This window comes from Schistocerca gregaria, chromosome 3 (assembly GCF_023897955.1).
Source record: "Schistocerca gregaria isolate iqSchGreg1 chromosome 3, iqSchGreg1.2, whole genome shotgun sequence".
In the NCBI taxonomy this organism is placed as follows: Eukaryota; Metazoa; Arthropoda; class Insecta; order Orthoptera; family Acrididae; genus Schistocerca; species Schistocerca gregaria.
In genome coordinates this window covers 885875387-885889852 of record NC_064922.1, presented here as the reverse complement: position 1 = coordinate 885889852, position 14466 = coordinate 885875387, and the positions used below count along the sequence as shown (strand labels likewise).

The 14466-nt window shown below is 43.2% G+C and overlaps 1 protein-coding gene and 1 non-coding gene across 2 annotated transcripts in view; one reads left to right on the top strand and one right to left on the bottom strand.

Moving 5' to 3' along the window:
- LOC126354485 (cytochrome P450 4g15-like) overlaps positions 1-14466 on the top strand; it is a 96336-nt gene that overhangs the window by 68955 nt on the left and 12915 nt on the right. Inside the window, exon 5 of the mRNA XM_050004204.1 lies at positions 10559-10759. Coding sequence (XP_049860161.1) covers positions 10559-10759 — 201 coding nt within the window. The remainder of the gene's footprint in view (positions 1-10558; positions 10760-14466) is intronic.
- Positions 290-362, bottom strand: Trnaa-cgc (transfer RNA alanine (anticodon CGC)). The gene has a single exon. It is a non-coding gene; the product is annotated as a tRNA-Ala (tRNA).

Genomic DNA, 14466 nt, shown 5'->3' with positions numbered 1-14466 from the left:
CACAAATGTGCATGATGTACAACGGAGTGGGCGTCTTTCGGTCGTTAATGAAAGTTTGGTGCAGGAAGTGGACAATAAGGTGAGAGAAAACCGACGCCTTACGATTTCGTCCTTGCGGAGGAGAGGAGATTAGTGTTTAACGCCCCGTCGACAACGTGGTCATTAGAGACGGAGCGCAAGCTCGGGTGAGGGAAGGATGGGGAAGGAAATCGGCCGTGCCCTTTCAAAGGAATCATCCCGGCATTTGCCTGAAGTGATTTAGGGAAATCACGGAAAACCTAAATCAGGATGGCCGGAGACGGGATTGAACCGTCGTCCTCCCGAATGCGAGTCCAGTGTGCTAACCACTGCACCACCTCGCTCGGTCGTCCTTGCGGGATGACTTTCCTAATGTTTCTCGTAGTGTTTTGTATGGCATTGTGACCGAGCACTTGAATTACCGAAAATTGTCCGCACGTTGCGTACCGAAAATGTTGACGAATGTGCACAAAACTAAACGTTTAGACAGTGCATTGACTTTCCTTGAGCGGTACCACAACGACGGTGATGATTTCTTAAACCAAATTTTTACGGGCGATGGGTGGTCTACGTCACGCCAGAATCAAAGCAGCAGTCCATGGAAGTTGATCAAGGGCGTCGTTTTGCTGCAAGACAATGCCCGTCCACATGTGGCGAATCAGACCAAAGATCTCATCACATCTCTTCGATGGGAAACCCTAGATCATCCTCCGTACAGCCCCGATCTTGCGCCCAGTGACTACCATCTGTTCCTGCACTGGAAGAAACACCTGGGCGGTCAGCGTCTTCAAGACGATGACTAAGTCAAAACAGTGGTGATGCAGTGGTTGACAAGTCAGGCTGCAGACTTTTATGAGGAGGGTATTCAAAACCTGGTACAATGTTATGACAACTGCCACAGTATTGACGGAAATTATGTAGAAAAGTAGATTAAGGCACAGACTTTCATGTAAAATCAAAATTATTGAGATATCTTGCACGTCTTTTTTTAAATTTCAAAACGATACTTATTTAAAAAACACGCCTCGTACTTACACTAAGCGACTTTTAAAATGGAAATACCGGTCTTTGATGGGCATGACTAAAATTTTAGCTTGTTAAATACATTCTTTGTCAAAGCTATGTTTATAAATAGTGTTGAATAGTTTAAGGATTTCAGTTCTTTAATCTGAGATGATGAATTCATTAAGCTATAAGTATCTCTCAACTGGCGTCGAAACTTTTTCTCTGGATTTAAACCACATGTGGTCAACGCTTACGTAGTCAGACTGGAGGAGTAGGACGAGATTAGTGTTTAACGTTCCGTCGACCACGAAGTCATTAGAGAAGGAGCACAGGCTCGGATTAGGGAAGGATGAAGAAGGAAAGAGGCCGTGCCCTGACCATTCCGGCATTTGCCTTAAGCGATTTTGGGAAATCACAGAAAACCTAAATCAGGATGGAGTATTGAACCGTCGTCCTTGCAAATGGGAGTTCAGTGTGCTGACCACTGCGCTATCCTGCTCGGTTAGTCGGATTGGAAGTAATGGAGACTGTCTCTTAGAAACATGCCAAGCCGATTTTTGTCTGGTTTTTTAAGCTGATGTATTCTGCGTTTATTTTGATGATTTCGGAATTTACGGTATTCAGTCTAACTACAACCACCTTGTAGTCACTAACCCCAGTATCTGTCATAATGCTCTCTATTTGGTCAGGATTATATGTTGCTAAGGAGTCGAGTACGTTTTCGCATTCATCTACACTTCGAAGGGGCTCCTGAATAAATTGTTCGAAATAATTTTCTGACAAGACACTCAGTACTATTTCGGACGACGTTTTGTGCCTACCACTTCAAACATGTATTTTTGCCAACATATGGAGGGTAGAATGAAGCCATCACCAACTATAATGGTATGAGTGGGTCCTAAGACTGGTTTGATGCAGCTCTCCATGCTACTCCATCCTGTGCAAGCATCTTCATCTCCCAGTACTTAGTGCAACCTACATCCTTCTGAATCTGTTCAGTGTATTCATCTCTTGATCTCCCTCTACGATTTTTACCCTCCACGTTGCCCTCCAATGCTCCTCCTAAATTTGTGATCCCCTGATGCCTCAAAACATGTCCTACCAACCGGTCCCTTCTTCTTGTAAAGTTGTGCCACAAACCCCTCTTCTCCCCAATTCTATTCAACACCTCCTCATTAGTTATGTGATCTACCCATCTAATCTTCAGCATTCTTCTGTAGCACCACATTTCGAAAGCTACTATTCTCTTCTTGCCCAAACTATTTATCGTCCATGTTTCACTTTCATACATGGCTACACTCCATACAAATACTTTCAGAAACAACTTCCTGACACTTAAATCTATACTCGATGTTAACAAATTTCTTTTCTTCAGAAATGCTTTCCTTGCAATTGCCAGTCTACATTTTATATCCTCTCTACCTCGACCATCATCAGTTATTCTGCTCCCCAAGCAGCAAAACTCCTTTACTACTTTAAGTGTCTCATTTCCTAATCTAATTCCCTCAGCATCACCCGATTTAATTGGACTACATTCCATTATCCTCGTTTTGCTTTTGTTGATGTTCATCTTATATCCTCCTTTCAAGACACTGTCCATTCCGTTCAACTGCTCTTCCAAGTCCTTTGCCGTCTCTGACAGAATTACAATGTCATCGGCGAACCTCAAGGTTTTTATTTCTTCTCCCTGGATTTTAATACCTATTCCAAATTTTTCTTTTGTTTCCTTTACTGCTTGCTCAATATACAGATTGAATAACATCGGCGAGAGGCTACAACCCTGTCTCACTCTCTTCCCAACCACTGCTTCCCTTTCATGCCCTTCGACTCTTATAACTGCCATCTGGTTTATGTACAAATTGTAAATAGCCTTATGCTCCCTGTATTTTACCCCTGCCATCTTCAGAATTTGAAAGAGAGTATTCCAGTTAACATTGTCAAAAGCTTTCTCTAAGTCTACAAACGCTAGAAACGTAGGTTTGCCTTTTCTTAATCTTTCTTCTAAGATAAGTCGTAAGGTTTCTATTGCCTCACGTGTTCCAGCATTTCTACGGAATCCAAACTGATCTTCCCCGACGTCAGCTTCTACCAGTTTTTCCATTCGTCTGTAAAGAATTCGAGTTAGTATTTTGCAGCTGTGACTTGTTAAGCTGATAGTTCCGTAATTTTCACATCTGTCAACAACTGCTTTCTTTGGGATTGGAATTATTATACTCTTCTTGAAGTCTGAGGGTATTTCGCCTGTCTCATACATCTTGTTCATCAGATGGTAGAATTTTGCCAGGACTGGCTCTCCCAAGGCCGTCAGTAGTTCTAATGGAATGTTGTCTACTCCCGGGGCCTTGTTTCGACTCAGGTCCCTATTTGAAATGAGACTCAAGTTGTCTTTGAACTGTTCAGCAACTGTATCATCTGAATCGGGGGTTCGATAAAAGAACCGGTTATTCATTTATTCCGGTTGCTAAGTATTATCTCTACCCCCTACTAACTCACAGGAACTACCAACTTCGATTTTACTACAAGGTTAACTACTTCTGACAGCAATAAACACTCCACCGCCAATTGTAGGTAATCTATCGCTTCTAAACACGGTTAGGTCCTTTGTAAAAATTTCGGCTGTACTTATTTCCCGCTTTAGCCAGCTTTCCATACCTATAACGATTTCGGATTCAGTGCTTTATATTGGCGCTTGCAGCTCTGTTTCTTTTCCAACACAGCTACGGCAGTTTACAAATACAATATTGATTGTTCCTACGTCTACCGCCTTCCTGTGTTCGTCCTGCACCATTTGAAACTCAAGCTCTCTCTGCACTTTTCTGACATCCTCTAATCTGCGCGGCACCATAGTGTTCTTCAGGCCTTTCATTCAGCATCTGACTTCCTTCACGTCCATTCCATACCCTACCAAAACTGGTAACAACACTAAACACGAACAACACATGTGCGCACTAATGGCCTTTCTACCTGTCATACAGAAGTGAAACTCTAAGTCATTGACAGGGCCTCCTATCATGTCTTCTGGTGCTTCATTTTTTTTGTCAGGCAGTGTATAAGCGCACATATTTTTTTAGTCAAATACGAGGAAACAAAAAGAATGCATCAACCATGCAAATTTAATTATATTAATATAAAAGCAATACTTTCCTAAGTAGTCAACTTTAAATTGGTAGTTTATAATTGATTCCCACCTACATTTGATACTAACGAAACTACTTACACCATCTCCATGAATCAGTTGTCTTAAAACATTACTTTCAGTACTAAGCGATTCAAAAACATTGAGCTTGTCTTCTAGCATGGGAGGTTCGAAGCATGTTTTTGTTAAACTTCAATTCTCAAAATACTTATTTTTCACTGTAAGTGATATTAAGTGACAGGTATCTTCGTAGAGCGCTCTCTGTATTAGAATATCTTTGAGGTCTCATAGGTCATAGTTTGGGTGAAATGAGTTGGGACTCATATTTAGAAGTAGTGTGGTTGAAATCGCTTCTGGAGACTACAGTTTATATGGTACAGTCCATGGTTATGGTACATTATTTCAAACGAAATAAGAGACAAGTTCTTCAGAAAAGATATGGTCAGTATCCTTCCTTCATTCTCTCCAGTAACGATAGTAGCTTCTTTGCTTTCCTGGACTTCCTGAGTGTGAAAAACACTGCTATCAGTAATGAGCAGAATCAGAACTTTGACCATAGAGAGGTGATCCCATATCTTTAGGACCAAAAACTATACAGATCGTAGAGGATCCTAAACTGAGTATTTGGAGTCGAATCAGTGACCGGAAACGAATGATACGAGTACTTTTATAAGCAATGCGTGTGAGGCATGTGTTTGTAAACTAAAGCTTCGTAAGAAATAACTGCCTGTCGTTTCGGCATTGGTGGCGCTATGTTGACAAACATGCTCAATAGAATGTGATGCTTTGCACGGCGCTGTCTACAGTTAATCCCTGGGTATCGACGACAGAACGTAACTTGTTACAGGAAGTTGCAGAGACGGTGTAGCAAAATTTAGGGACCGGAAACTCAAACGATTGTTCAGAGAAAAGTTTCTCATCATGTGTCTCTTTAATTGGAACAAATTTATCGTCATGGACAGATAGATATGATTAACTGCGTCTTCAATCTAGTAATCACATCAACGTTTTTGACAAAGAATTGTTCGAAATGGAAAAGCCGCCCGAAGTGGCCGAGCGGTTCTAGGCGCTACAGTCTGGAACCTGAGATTGATACGGTCGCAGGTTCGAATCCTGTCTCGGGCATGGATGTGTGTGATGTCCTTAGGTTAGTTAGGTTTAAGTAGTTCTAAGTTCTAGGGGACTGATGACCTGAGAAGTTAAGTCCCATAGTGCTCAGAGCCATTTGAACCATTTTGAAAGGGAAAAATTTCATCAATAACTGTATATCATCTTTCCCACGAAATGCACACTTAAAAGAACAGAATGTGGAGAGTACATCGCTAGACCAGCAATTACACCCCTATAGTGAACACTGTGTGCAAGTAATGATGCCAAATGACTTTGAACACTGATTTCTTCAATTGTTTCAATGGATAATCCAGTGCACAATGAATTACTGAAGTGTCCATCTTCGTACAATTTATAGTGCCCATAGATGTGGCGTGAAGGTGTTTCCAAATGCCGAAACAACTATCTATGGTGTGATGAAAAGCCAATATGCTACACTCCTCTCTAACCGCCACCAAGGATTCTCCACCTACTAATGGCCTGAAATTGTACAATTTTAACTAATAGGATTTTATTTGATGCCGCACAGTCTGAATCCCCCCCATGAACCATGGACCTTGCCGTTGGTGGGGAGGCTTGCGTGCCTCAGCGATACAGATGGCCGTACCGTAGGTGCAACCACAACGGAGGGGTATCTGTTGAGAGGCCAGACAAACGTGTGGTTCCTGAAGAGGGGCAGCAGCCTTTTCAGTAGTTGCAGGGGCAACAGTCTGGATGATTGACTGATCTGGCCTTGCAACATTAACCAAAACGGCCTTGCTGTGTTGGTACTGCGAACGGCTGAAAGCAAGGGGAAACTACAACCGTAATTTTTCCCGAGGACATGCAGCTTTACTGTATGATTAAATGATGATGGCATCCTCTTGGGTAAAATATTCCGGAGGTAAAATAGTCCCCCATTCGGATCTCCGGGCGGGGACTACTCAGGAGGATGTCGTTATCAGGAGAAAGAAAACTGGCGTTCTACGGATCGGAGCGTGGAATGTCAGATCCCTTAATCGGGCAGGTAGGTTAGAAAATTTAAAAAGGGAAATGGATAGGTTAAAGTTAGATATAGTGGGGATTAGTGAAGTTCGGTGGCAGGAGGAACAAGACTTCTGGTCAGGTGACTACAGGGTTATAAACACAAAATCAAATAGGGGTAATGCAGGAGTAGGTTTAATAATGAATAGGAAAATAGGAATGCGGGTAAGCTACTACAAACAGCATAGTGAACGCATTATTGTGGCCAAGATAGATACGAAGCCCACACCTACTACAGTAGTACAAGTTCATATGCCAACTAGCTCTGCAGATGATGAAGAAATTGAAGAAATGTACGATGAAATAAAAGAAATTGTTCAGATAGTGAAGGGAGACGAAAATTTAATAGTAATGGGTGACTGGAATTCGGCAGTAGGAAAAGGGAGAGAAGGAAACATAGTAGGTGAATATGGATTGGGGCTAAGAAATGAAAGAGGAAGCCGCCTAGTAGAATTTTGCACAGAGCACAACTTAATCATAGCTAACACTTGGTTTAAGAATCATGAAAGAAGGTTGTATACGTGGAAGAACCCTGGAGATACTAAAAGGTATCAAATAGATTATATAATGGTAAGACAGAGATTTAGGAACCAGGTTTTAAGTTGTAAGACATTTCCAGGGGCAGATGTGGACTCGGACCACAATCTATTGGTTATGACCTGTAGATTAAAACTGAAGAAACTGCAAAAATGTGGGAAATTAAGGAGATGGGACCTGGATAAACTGAAAGAACCACAGGTTGTACAGAGTTTCAGGGAGAGCATAAGGGGACAATTGACAGGAATAGGGGAAAGAAATACCGTAGAAGAAGAATGGGTAGCTCTGAGGAATGAAGTTGTGAAGGCAGCAGAGGATAAAGTAGGTAAAAAGACGAGCGCTGCTAGAAATCCTTGGGTAACAGAAGAAATATTGAATCTAATTGATGAAAGGAGAAAATATAAAAATGCAGTAAATGAAGCAGGCAAAAAGGAATACAGACGTCTCAAAAATGAGATCGACAGGAAGTGCAAAATGGCTAAACAGGGATGGCTAGAGGACAAATGTAAGGATGTAGAAGCTTATCTCACTAGGGGTAAGATAGATACTGCCTACAGGAAAATTAAAGAAACCTTTGGAGAGAAGAGAACCACGTGTATGAATATCAAGAACTCAGATAGAAACCCAGTTCTTTGCAAAGAAGGGAAGGCAGAAAGGTGGAAGGAGTATATAGAAGGTTTATACAAGGGCGATGTACTTGAGGACAATATTATAGAAATGGAAGAGGATGTAGATGAAGACGAAATGGGAGATACGATACTGCGTGAAGAGTTTGACAGGGCACTGAAAGACCTGAGTCGAAACAAGGCCCCCGGAGTAGACAACATTCCATTAGAACTACTGACGGCCTTGGGAGAGCCAGTCATGACAAAACTCTACCAGCTGGTGAGCAAGATGTATGAGACAGGCGAAATACCCTCAGACTTCAAGAAGAATATAATAATTCCAATCCCAAAGAAAGCAGGTGTTGACAGATGTGAAAATTACCGAACTATCAGTTTAATAAGTCACAGCTGCAAAATACTAACGCGAATTCTTTACAGACGAATGGAAAAACTGGTAGATGCGGACCTCGGGGAGGATCAGTTTGGATTCCGTCGAAATGTTGGAACACGTGAGGCAATACTGACCTTACGACTTATCTTAGAAGAAAGATTAAGAAAAGGCAAACCTACGTTTCTAGCATTTGTAGACTTAGAGAAAGCTTTTGACAATGTTGACTGGAATACTCTTTTTCAAATTCTAAAGGTGGCAGGGGTAAAATACAGGGAGCGAAAGGCTATTTACAATTTATACAGAAACCAGATGGCAGTCATAAAAGTCAAGGGGCATGAAAGGGAAGCAGTGGTTGGGAAAGGAGTGAGACAGGGTTGTAGCCTCTCCCCAATGTTATTCAATCTGTATATTGAGCAAGCAGTAAAGGAAACAAAAGAAAAATTCGGAGTAGGTATTAAAATTCATGGAGAAGAAGTAAAAACTTTGAGGTTCGCCGATGACATTGTAATTCTGTCAGAGACGGCAAAAGACTTGGAAGAGCAGTTGAACGGAATGGACAGTGTCTTGAAAGGAGGATATGAGATGAACATCAACAAAAGCAAAACGAGGATAATGGAATGTAGTCAAATTAAATCGGGTGATGCGGAGGGAATTAGATTAGGAAATGAGACACTTAAAGTAGTAAAGGAGTTTTGCTATTTAGGAAGTAAAATAACTGATGATGGTCGAAGTAGAGAGGATATAAAATGTAGACTGGCGATGGCAAGGAAAGCCTTTCTGAAGAAGAGAAATTTGTTAACATCGAATATAGATTTATGTATCAGGAAGTCGTTTCTGAAAGTATTTGTTTGGAGTGTAGCCATGTATGGAAGTGAAACATGGACAATAACTAGTTTGGACAAGAAGAGAATAGAAGCTTTCGAAATGTGGTGCTACAGAAGAATACTGAAGATAAGGTGGATAGATCATGTAACTAATGAGGAGGTATTGAATAGGATTGGGGAGAAGAGAAGTTTGTGGCACAACTTGACTAGAAGAAGGGATCGGTTGGTAGGACATGTTTTGAGGCATCAAGGGATCACAAATTTAGCGTTGGAGGGCAGCGTGGAGGGTAAAAATCGTAGAGGGAGACCGAGAGATAAGTACACTAAGCAGATTCAGAAGGATGTAGGTTGCAGTAGGTACTGGGAGATGAAGCAGCTTGCACAGGATAGAGTAGCATGGAGAGTTGCATCAAACCAGTCTCAGGACTGAAGACAACAACAACAACAACAGTCTGAATGGTGCACGTTATCTGACATTCACTGAAAATGTTCTGCCACAATTGTTGGAGATTGCGTCTCTTGTAATGTAGGTTCTGGGTACGACATGATGAAGCACCATCTGACTTCGATATTAATGTCTAAAAACCTGAACAATGGATAATGTTTCTGTTGGATTGGAAGAAGTCTTTTTCTCCAGTGACCAGCATATCATCGGATATCTTAGAGATTGGGTCTCACAAGTATCAGGACTGCGGGGTTTATAGCTACCTGACTCATGTGGAGGAGAGATACAGGCAAAATTTTGTTTTTCCAACCCCTGGCTTATAGACTGTCCTCCCTGACAAATACAATCTGTTGTAGTATTGGCCTGCTTCATGGATCTGCTTTGCATGGTTGCCTGCATGTCAGGGGCAAGCAAATGATTTTCAGTCCCCTGATGTGTAGCCTGCCCTGTATGACAGGCATGCTGTGGAAATGGTACTGCCCTGGTTTATTGAACTGTATTCCAGTGGCTACACCTGCCAATGAGCATTACTGAGGACAAGTTGAGATAGAAAGAAGAGGGGCTGGACAGAATGAGGGGAGGAGGAAATGGACTGAGAAAAGGGAAGAAGGGAAGATGCATTAGGCAGGTGGAAAATACAGAGGGGTAGTGGTCAGGTGGAAAAGGGGTGGGCGAGGTGAAGATGGAAAAAAGAGAGGAGAGAGAGAGATATGTTCAAAGGGACGGGGAAGAAATGTATGTCCAGAGGGAGAGGTTGAAAGAAAAGGACAGAGAGGGGGAGGAGGAGAAAGCCAGATGGAGATGCGGGACTGTGATCGATGGATTGAGGGAGAAAGAGGTTTATACAGGAAGGGATTAGGAGGTGTGCTCATTATATGCATTGAAAGTATACATGGGCAAAGCCATATGGAAAAGACGAATTGTGTGATAAATAACAAGGAAATCTCAGTGTGGCAAAATTTTTCGTGTGATTGTAGTGTGTATGTTGAGACTAAGTTTGCCGTTTTGAAGAGTTGCTGTGAGCTGTATTGGTGCTGTAAGGCCCAAGTTCTAATGCTAATAAAATACAAATACGCATTTGCATCTATTAATCCTTTATATTAAAGTACTCAATTAAGCGTCCTCTACGATCTGTACAATTATAGCCCTAGACGCCTGAACCCCATCTGAGGCGACCTTGCGCTACACAGTAGTGACAAAGGTGGTGTGGTGCTCAGAACTTCTGGACTCGTTTTAGAGAGATGCTGCGTCCAAAATTTAATCTGGTCATCCTGGCGTTTTGTACTTTGCTCACATGGCTTCAGGAAAAGGACATGGACGATTCCCCCTCCCCTCCCCTCCCCTCCCCTCCCCTCCCCTCCCCTCCCCTCCCCTTCCTTGCCAACGTATCCAGTGCTGGGTCGCTACGGACCCCAGTGCCAGTTGGGAGGCGTCGCACACTGACACTGTTCCTTTACTGGACAGGTATGCACGTTCGCCATGGCGGGCACAGAGACGACTGCCTCCACGCTGGGATTCGCCCTGTCGCTATTGGGACTTCACCCCGAGTGGCAGGACGTCGCTCAAAAAGAGCTGGACGCCGTCTTTGGGAATGGAGAAGACTATCTGCGGCCCTGCACCTTGGAGGATCTCACGCAGCTCACTGTCATCGACAGCATACTCAAGGTAGGCACACTAGACTCTAGACTAACAGAGCTAGTTTCACTTGTACAGGCAGTTTTAAGAGGTGGTCCGATTGCCAGGCCGCAGGAAAGTCCTGTCGTACCTGATATTTTTTTTTTTTATATTAAGGCCTTCAGTTAAATGTTGAGTAATATTGACTCTTGTGGTAGGCTGTGGTGTGTAACTCAATTGACATAATTTTATTTTACGATAATTTTACATTGTACAAGTTAAGGAGGTAATTTATAGATGCTTTCTAAGATAATTTTTGTTACAGTTTTTTCGAAAGTTGGTTAAACGTAAAGTATCGCAATCATAAATTATCCTGAGTGGAGACGAAGAAATCCTTTGCATTTGAAACGTCCAGTGTACTGTTTTCATTGGTAATAGCTGTGTCTTTATTGTTGACGCCCCCCCCCCCTCCCCACTCAAAATTATAAACACAGTCTCAGACTTTCTGACACATATTTTAAAATATCTCCCAGTAGTGCTCATCCCATGTTCAAGTGTTCTTGTACAAATGGAATTAGGATGACTGATGACTTTCACTGCACACAGTATGAATTAGGTAGACATTTCACTACTCAGAACGTCACAGAAACAGTGACTAAAAGCCCATCTTGTGCCTTCACGTTTTGGGAGCACTTTGACGTTGCTGTTCTTATTCACGGAGTGAAAGGCTACTCTATACTTCTTAGTAAATATGGATAATGGAAATGTTGCAACCCCTACTATGCTTCATAAAATGTAAAAGTATTAGCTAGCGATGCATATATGTGTTCCCCTCCTTCTCCATATTCTGTTTCGTCCACCAGAATCATAATGCACTATATGCATCTCAGATTGTGTGAGGTCGTCTCTCCGAAGACTTCAGCTATCCTATGAATTACGGAGAATGGGAACATTTTGGTCTTTACCAAAAAAACTAGTTTCCAGCGTCTGTGGTAAACCTTTTCGAGAACCTTAACTAGATAGAACACTGGTTATTGTTTATCATAGACATCATCAAGTCATATTATTACGACCTCTGCCTACATACTCTTGTATTTTCTACAGAGTATAGTTCGTGTTGTATATCACGTTATGTGCCGTAGCAAATTATGTACGCTTTAGTGGTGACTGATAGGCTTTCTGCATGCAATTCACTTGGCTACTTCTGTAGTCTATGGAGTGAGCGCTACATCAGAGTCCGAAAGACAAATATTCATTTGTCTTAGGACAATACGAGTAGCACTTAGGAAACAGAAGTTCATGAACGGTTCATTTTCAGTCTGTTGCCCACATTGATCCCCATGGGCGTTAGAATTTTTGATCCTGTCCCCTCTTTCACTTTCGACAATCATTAAAAAAATGACAAGTAGCATCGTGGTTCGGAGTACACGTTAACCCCTCTGTGGTCGCACTTAAAAAAGTAACGTGAGAGGTAGCATGGATTACATATGTGTGCCATTTTCTCAAGTAACAACAAGAAACATTTCAATTTTGAAAAAAAATGCGTTTCTTAGGAGTTCCCTACAGTAATGTTAATCAAAAATTATCATTAAAAATATTCACTTCCTTATCTTCGAAAAACAATGATTTTCATATTCACAACTTTAACAAGGAAAGCGTTTCTGAAGAAGAGAAATTTGTTAACATCGAATATAGATTTATGTATCAGGAAGTCGTTTCTGAAAGTATTTGTTTGAAGTGTAGCCATGTATGGAAATGAAACATGGACGATAACTACTTTGGACAAGAAGAGAATAGAAGCTTTCGAAATGTGGTGCTACAGAAGAATGCTGAAGATTAGATTGGTAGATCACGTAACTAATGAGGAGGTATTGAATAGGATTGGGGAGAAGAGAAGTTTGTGGCACAACTTGACCAGAAGAAGGGATCGGTTGGTAGGACATGTTCTGAGGCATCAAGGCATCACCAATTTAGTATTGGAGGGCAGCGTGGAGGGTAGAAATCGTAGATGGAGACCAAGAGATGAATACACTAAGCAGATTCAGAAGGATGTAGGTTGCAGTAGGTACTGGGAGATGAAGCAGCTTGCACAGGATAGTGTAGCATGAAGAGCTGCATCAAACCAGTCTCAGGACTGAAGACAACAACTACAACAACAACAACAACAACACTTTACCTAAACTAGCATTATTGGTTATTAGTTTTAAAAAATACAGATCCTGATAAACTCTAATCTCAGCATGGTTTCTGAAACAAGACATTTCTAAAAAAGTAAATTTATTTCCAGAAAGTATATACACTCCTGGAAATTGAAATAAGAACACCGTGAATTCATTGTCCCAGGAAGGGGAAACTTTATTGACACATTCCTGGGGTCAGATACAGCACATGATCACACTGACAGAACCACAGGCACATAGACACAGGCAACAGAGAATGCACAATGTCGGCACTAGTACAGTGTATATCCACCTTTCGCAGCAATGCAGGCTGCTATTCTCCCATGGAGACGATCGTAGAGATGCTGGATGTAGTCCTGCGGAACGGCTTGCCATGCTATTTCCACCTGGCGCCTCAGTTGGACCAGCGTTCGTGCTGGACGTGCAGACCGCGTGAGACGACGCTTCATCCAGTCCCAAACATGCTCAAAGGGGGACAGATCCGGAGATCTTGCTGGCCAGGGTAGTTGACTTACACCTTCTAGAGCACGTTGGGTGGCACGGGATACATGCGGACGTGCATTGTCCTGTTGGAACAGCAAGTTCCCTTGCCGGTCTAGGAATGGTAGAACGATGGGTTCGATGACGGTTTGGATGTACCGTGCACTATTCAGTGTCCCCTCGACGATCACCAGAGGTGTACGGCCAGTGTAGGAGATCGCTCCCCACACCATGATGCCGGGTGTTGGCCCTGTGTGCCTCGGTCGTATGCAGTCCTGATTGTGGCGCTCACCTGCACGGCGCCAAACACGCATACGACCATCATTGGCACCAAGGCAGAAGCGACTCTCATCGCTGAACACGACAGGTCTCCATTCCCTCCATTCACGCCTGTCGCGACACCACTGGAGGCGGGCTGCACGATGTTGGGGCGTGAGCGGAAGACGGCCTAACGGTGTGCGGGACCGTAGCCCAGCTTCATGGAGACTGTTGCGAATGGTCCTCGCCGATACCCCAGGAGCAACAGTGTCCCTAATTTGCTGGGAAGTGGAGGTGCGGTTCCCTACGGCACTGCGTAGGATCCTACAGTCTTGGCGTGCATCCTAGCGTCGCTGAGGTCCGGTCCCAGGTCGACGGGCACGTGCACCTTCCGCCGACCACTGGCGACCACATCGATGTACTGTGGAGACCTCACGCCCCACGTGTTGAGCAATTCGGTGGTACGTCCACCCGGCCTCCCGCATGCCCACTATACGCCCTCGCTCAAAGTCCGTCAACTGCTCATACGGTTCACGTCCACGCTGTCACGGCATGCTACCAGTGTTAAAGACTGTGATGGAGCTCCGTATGCCACGGCAAACTGGCTGACACTGATGGCGGCGGTGCACAAATGCTGCGCAGCTAGCGCCATTCGACGGCCAACACCGCGGTTCCTGGTGTGTCCGCTGTGCCGTGCGTGTGATCATTGCTTGTACAGCCCTCTCGCAATGTCCGGAGCAAGTATGGTGGGTCTGACACACCGGTGTCAATGTGTTCTTTTTTCCATTTCCAGGAGTGTACTTCACTCTTTTTTGCGACATAGTCGCCAAGTTTGTTGAA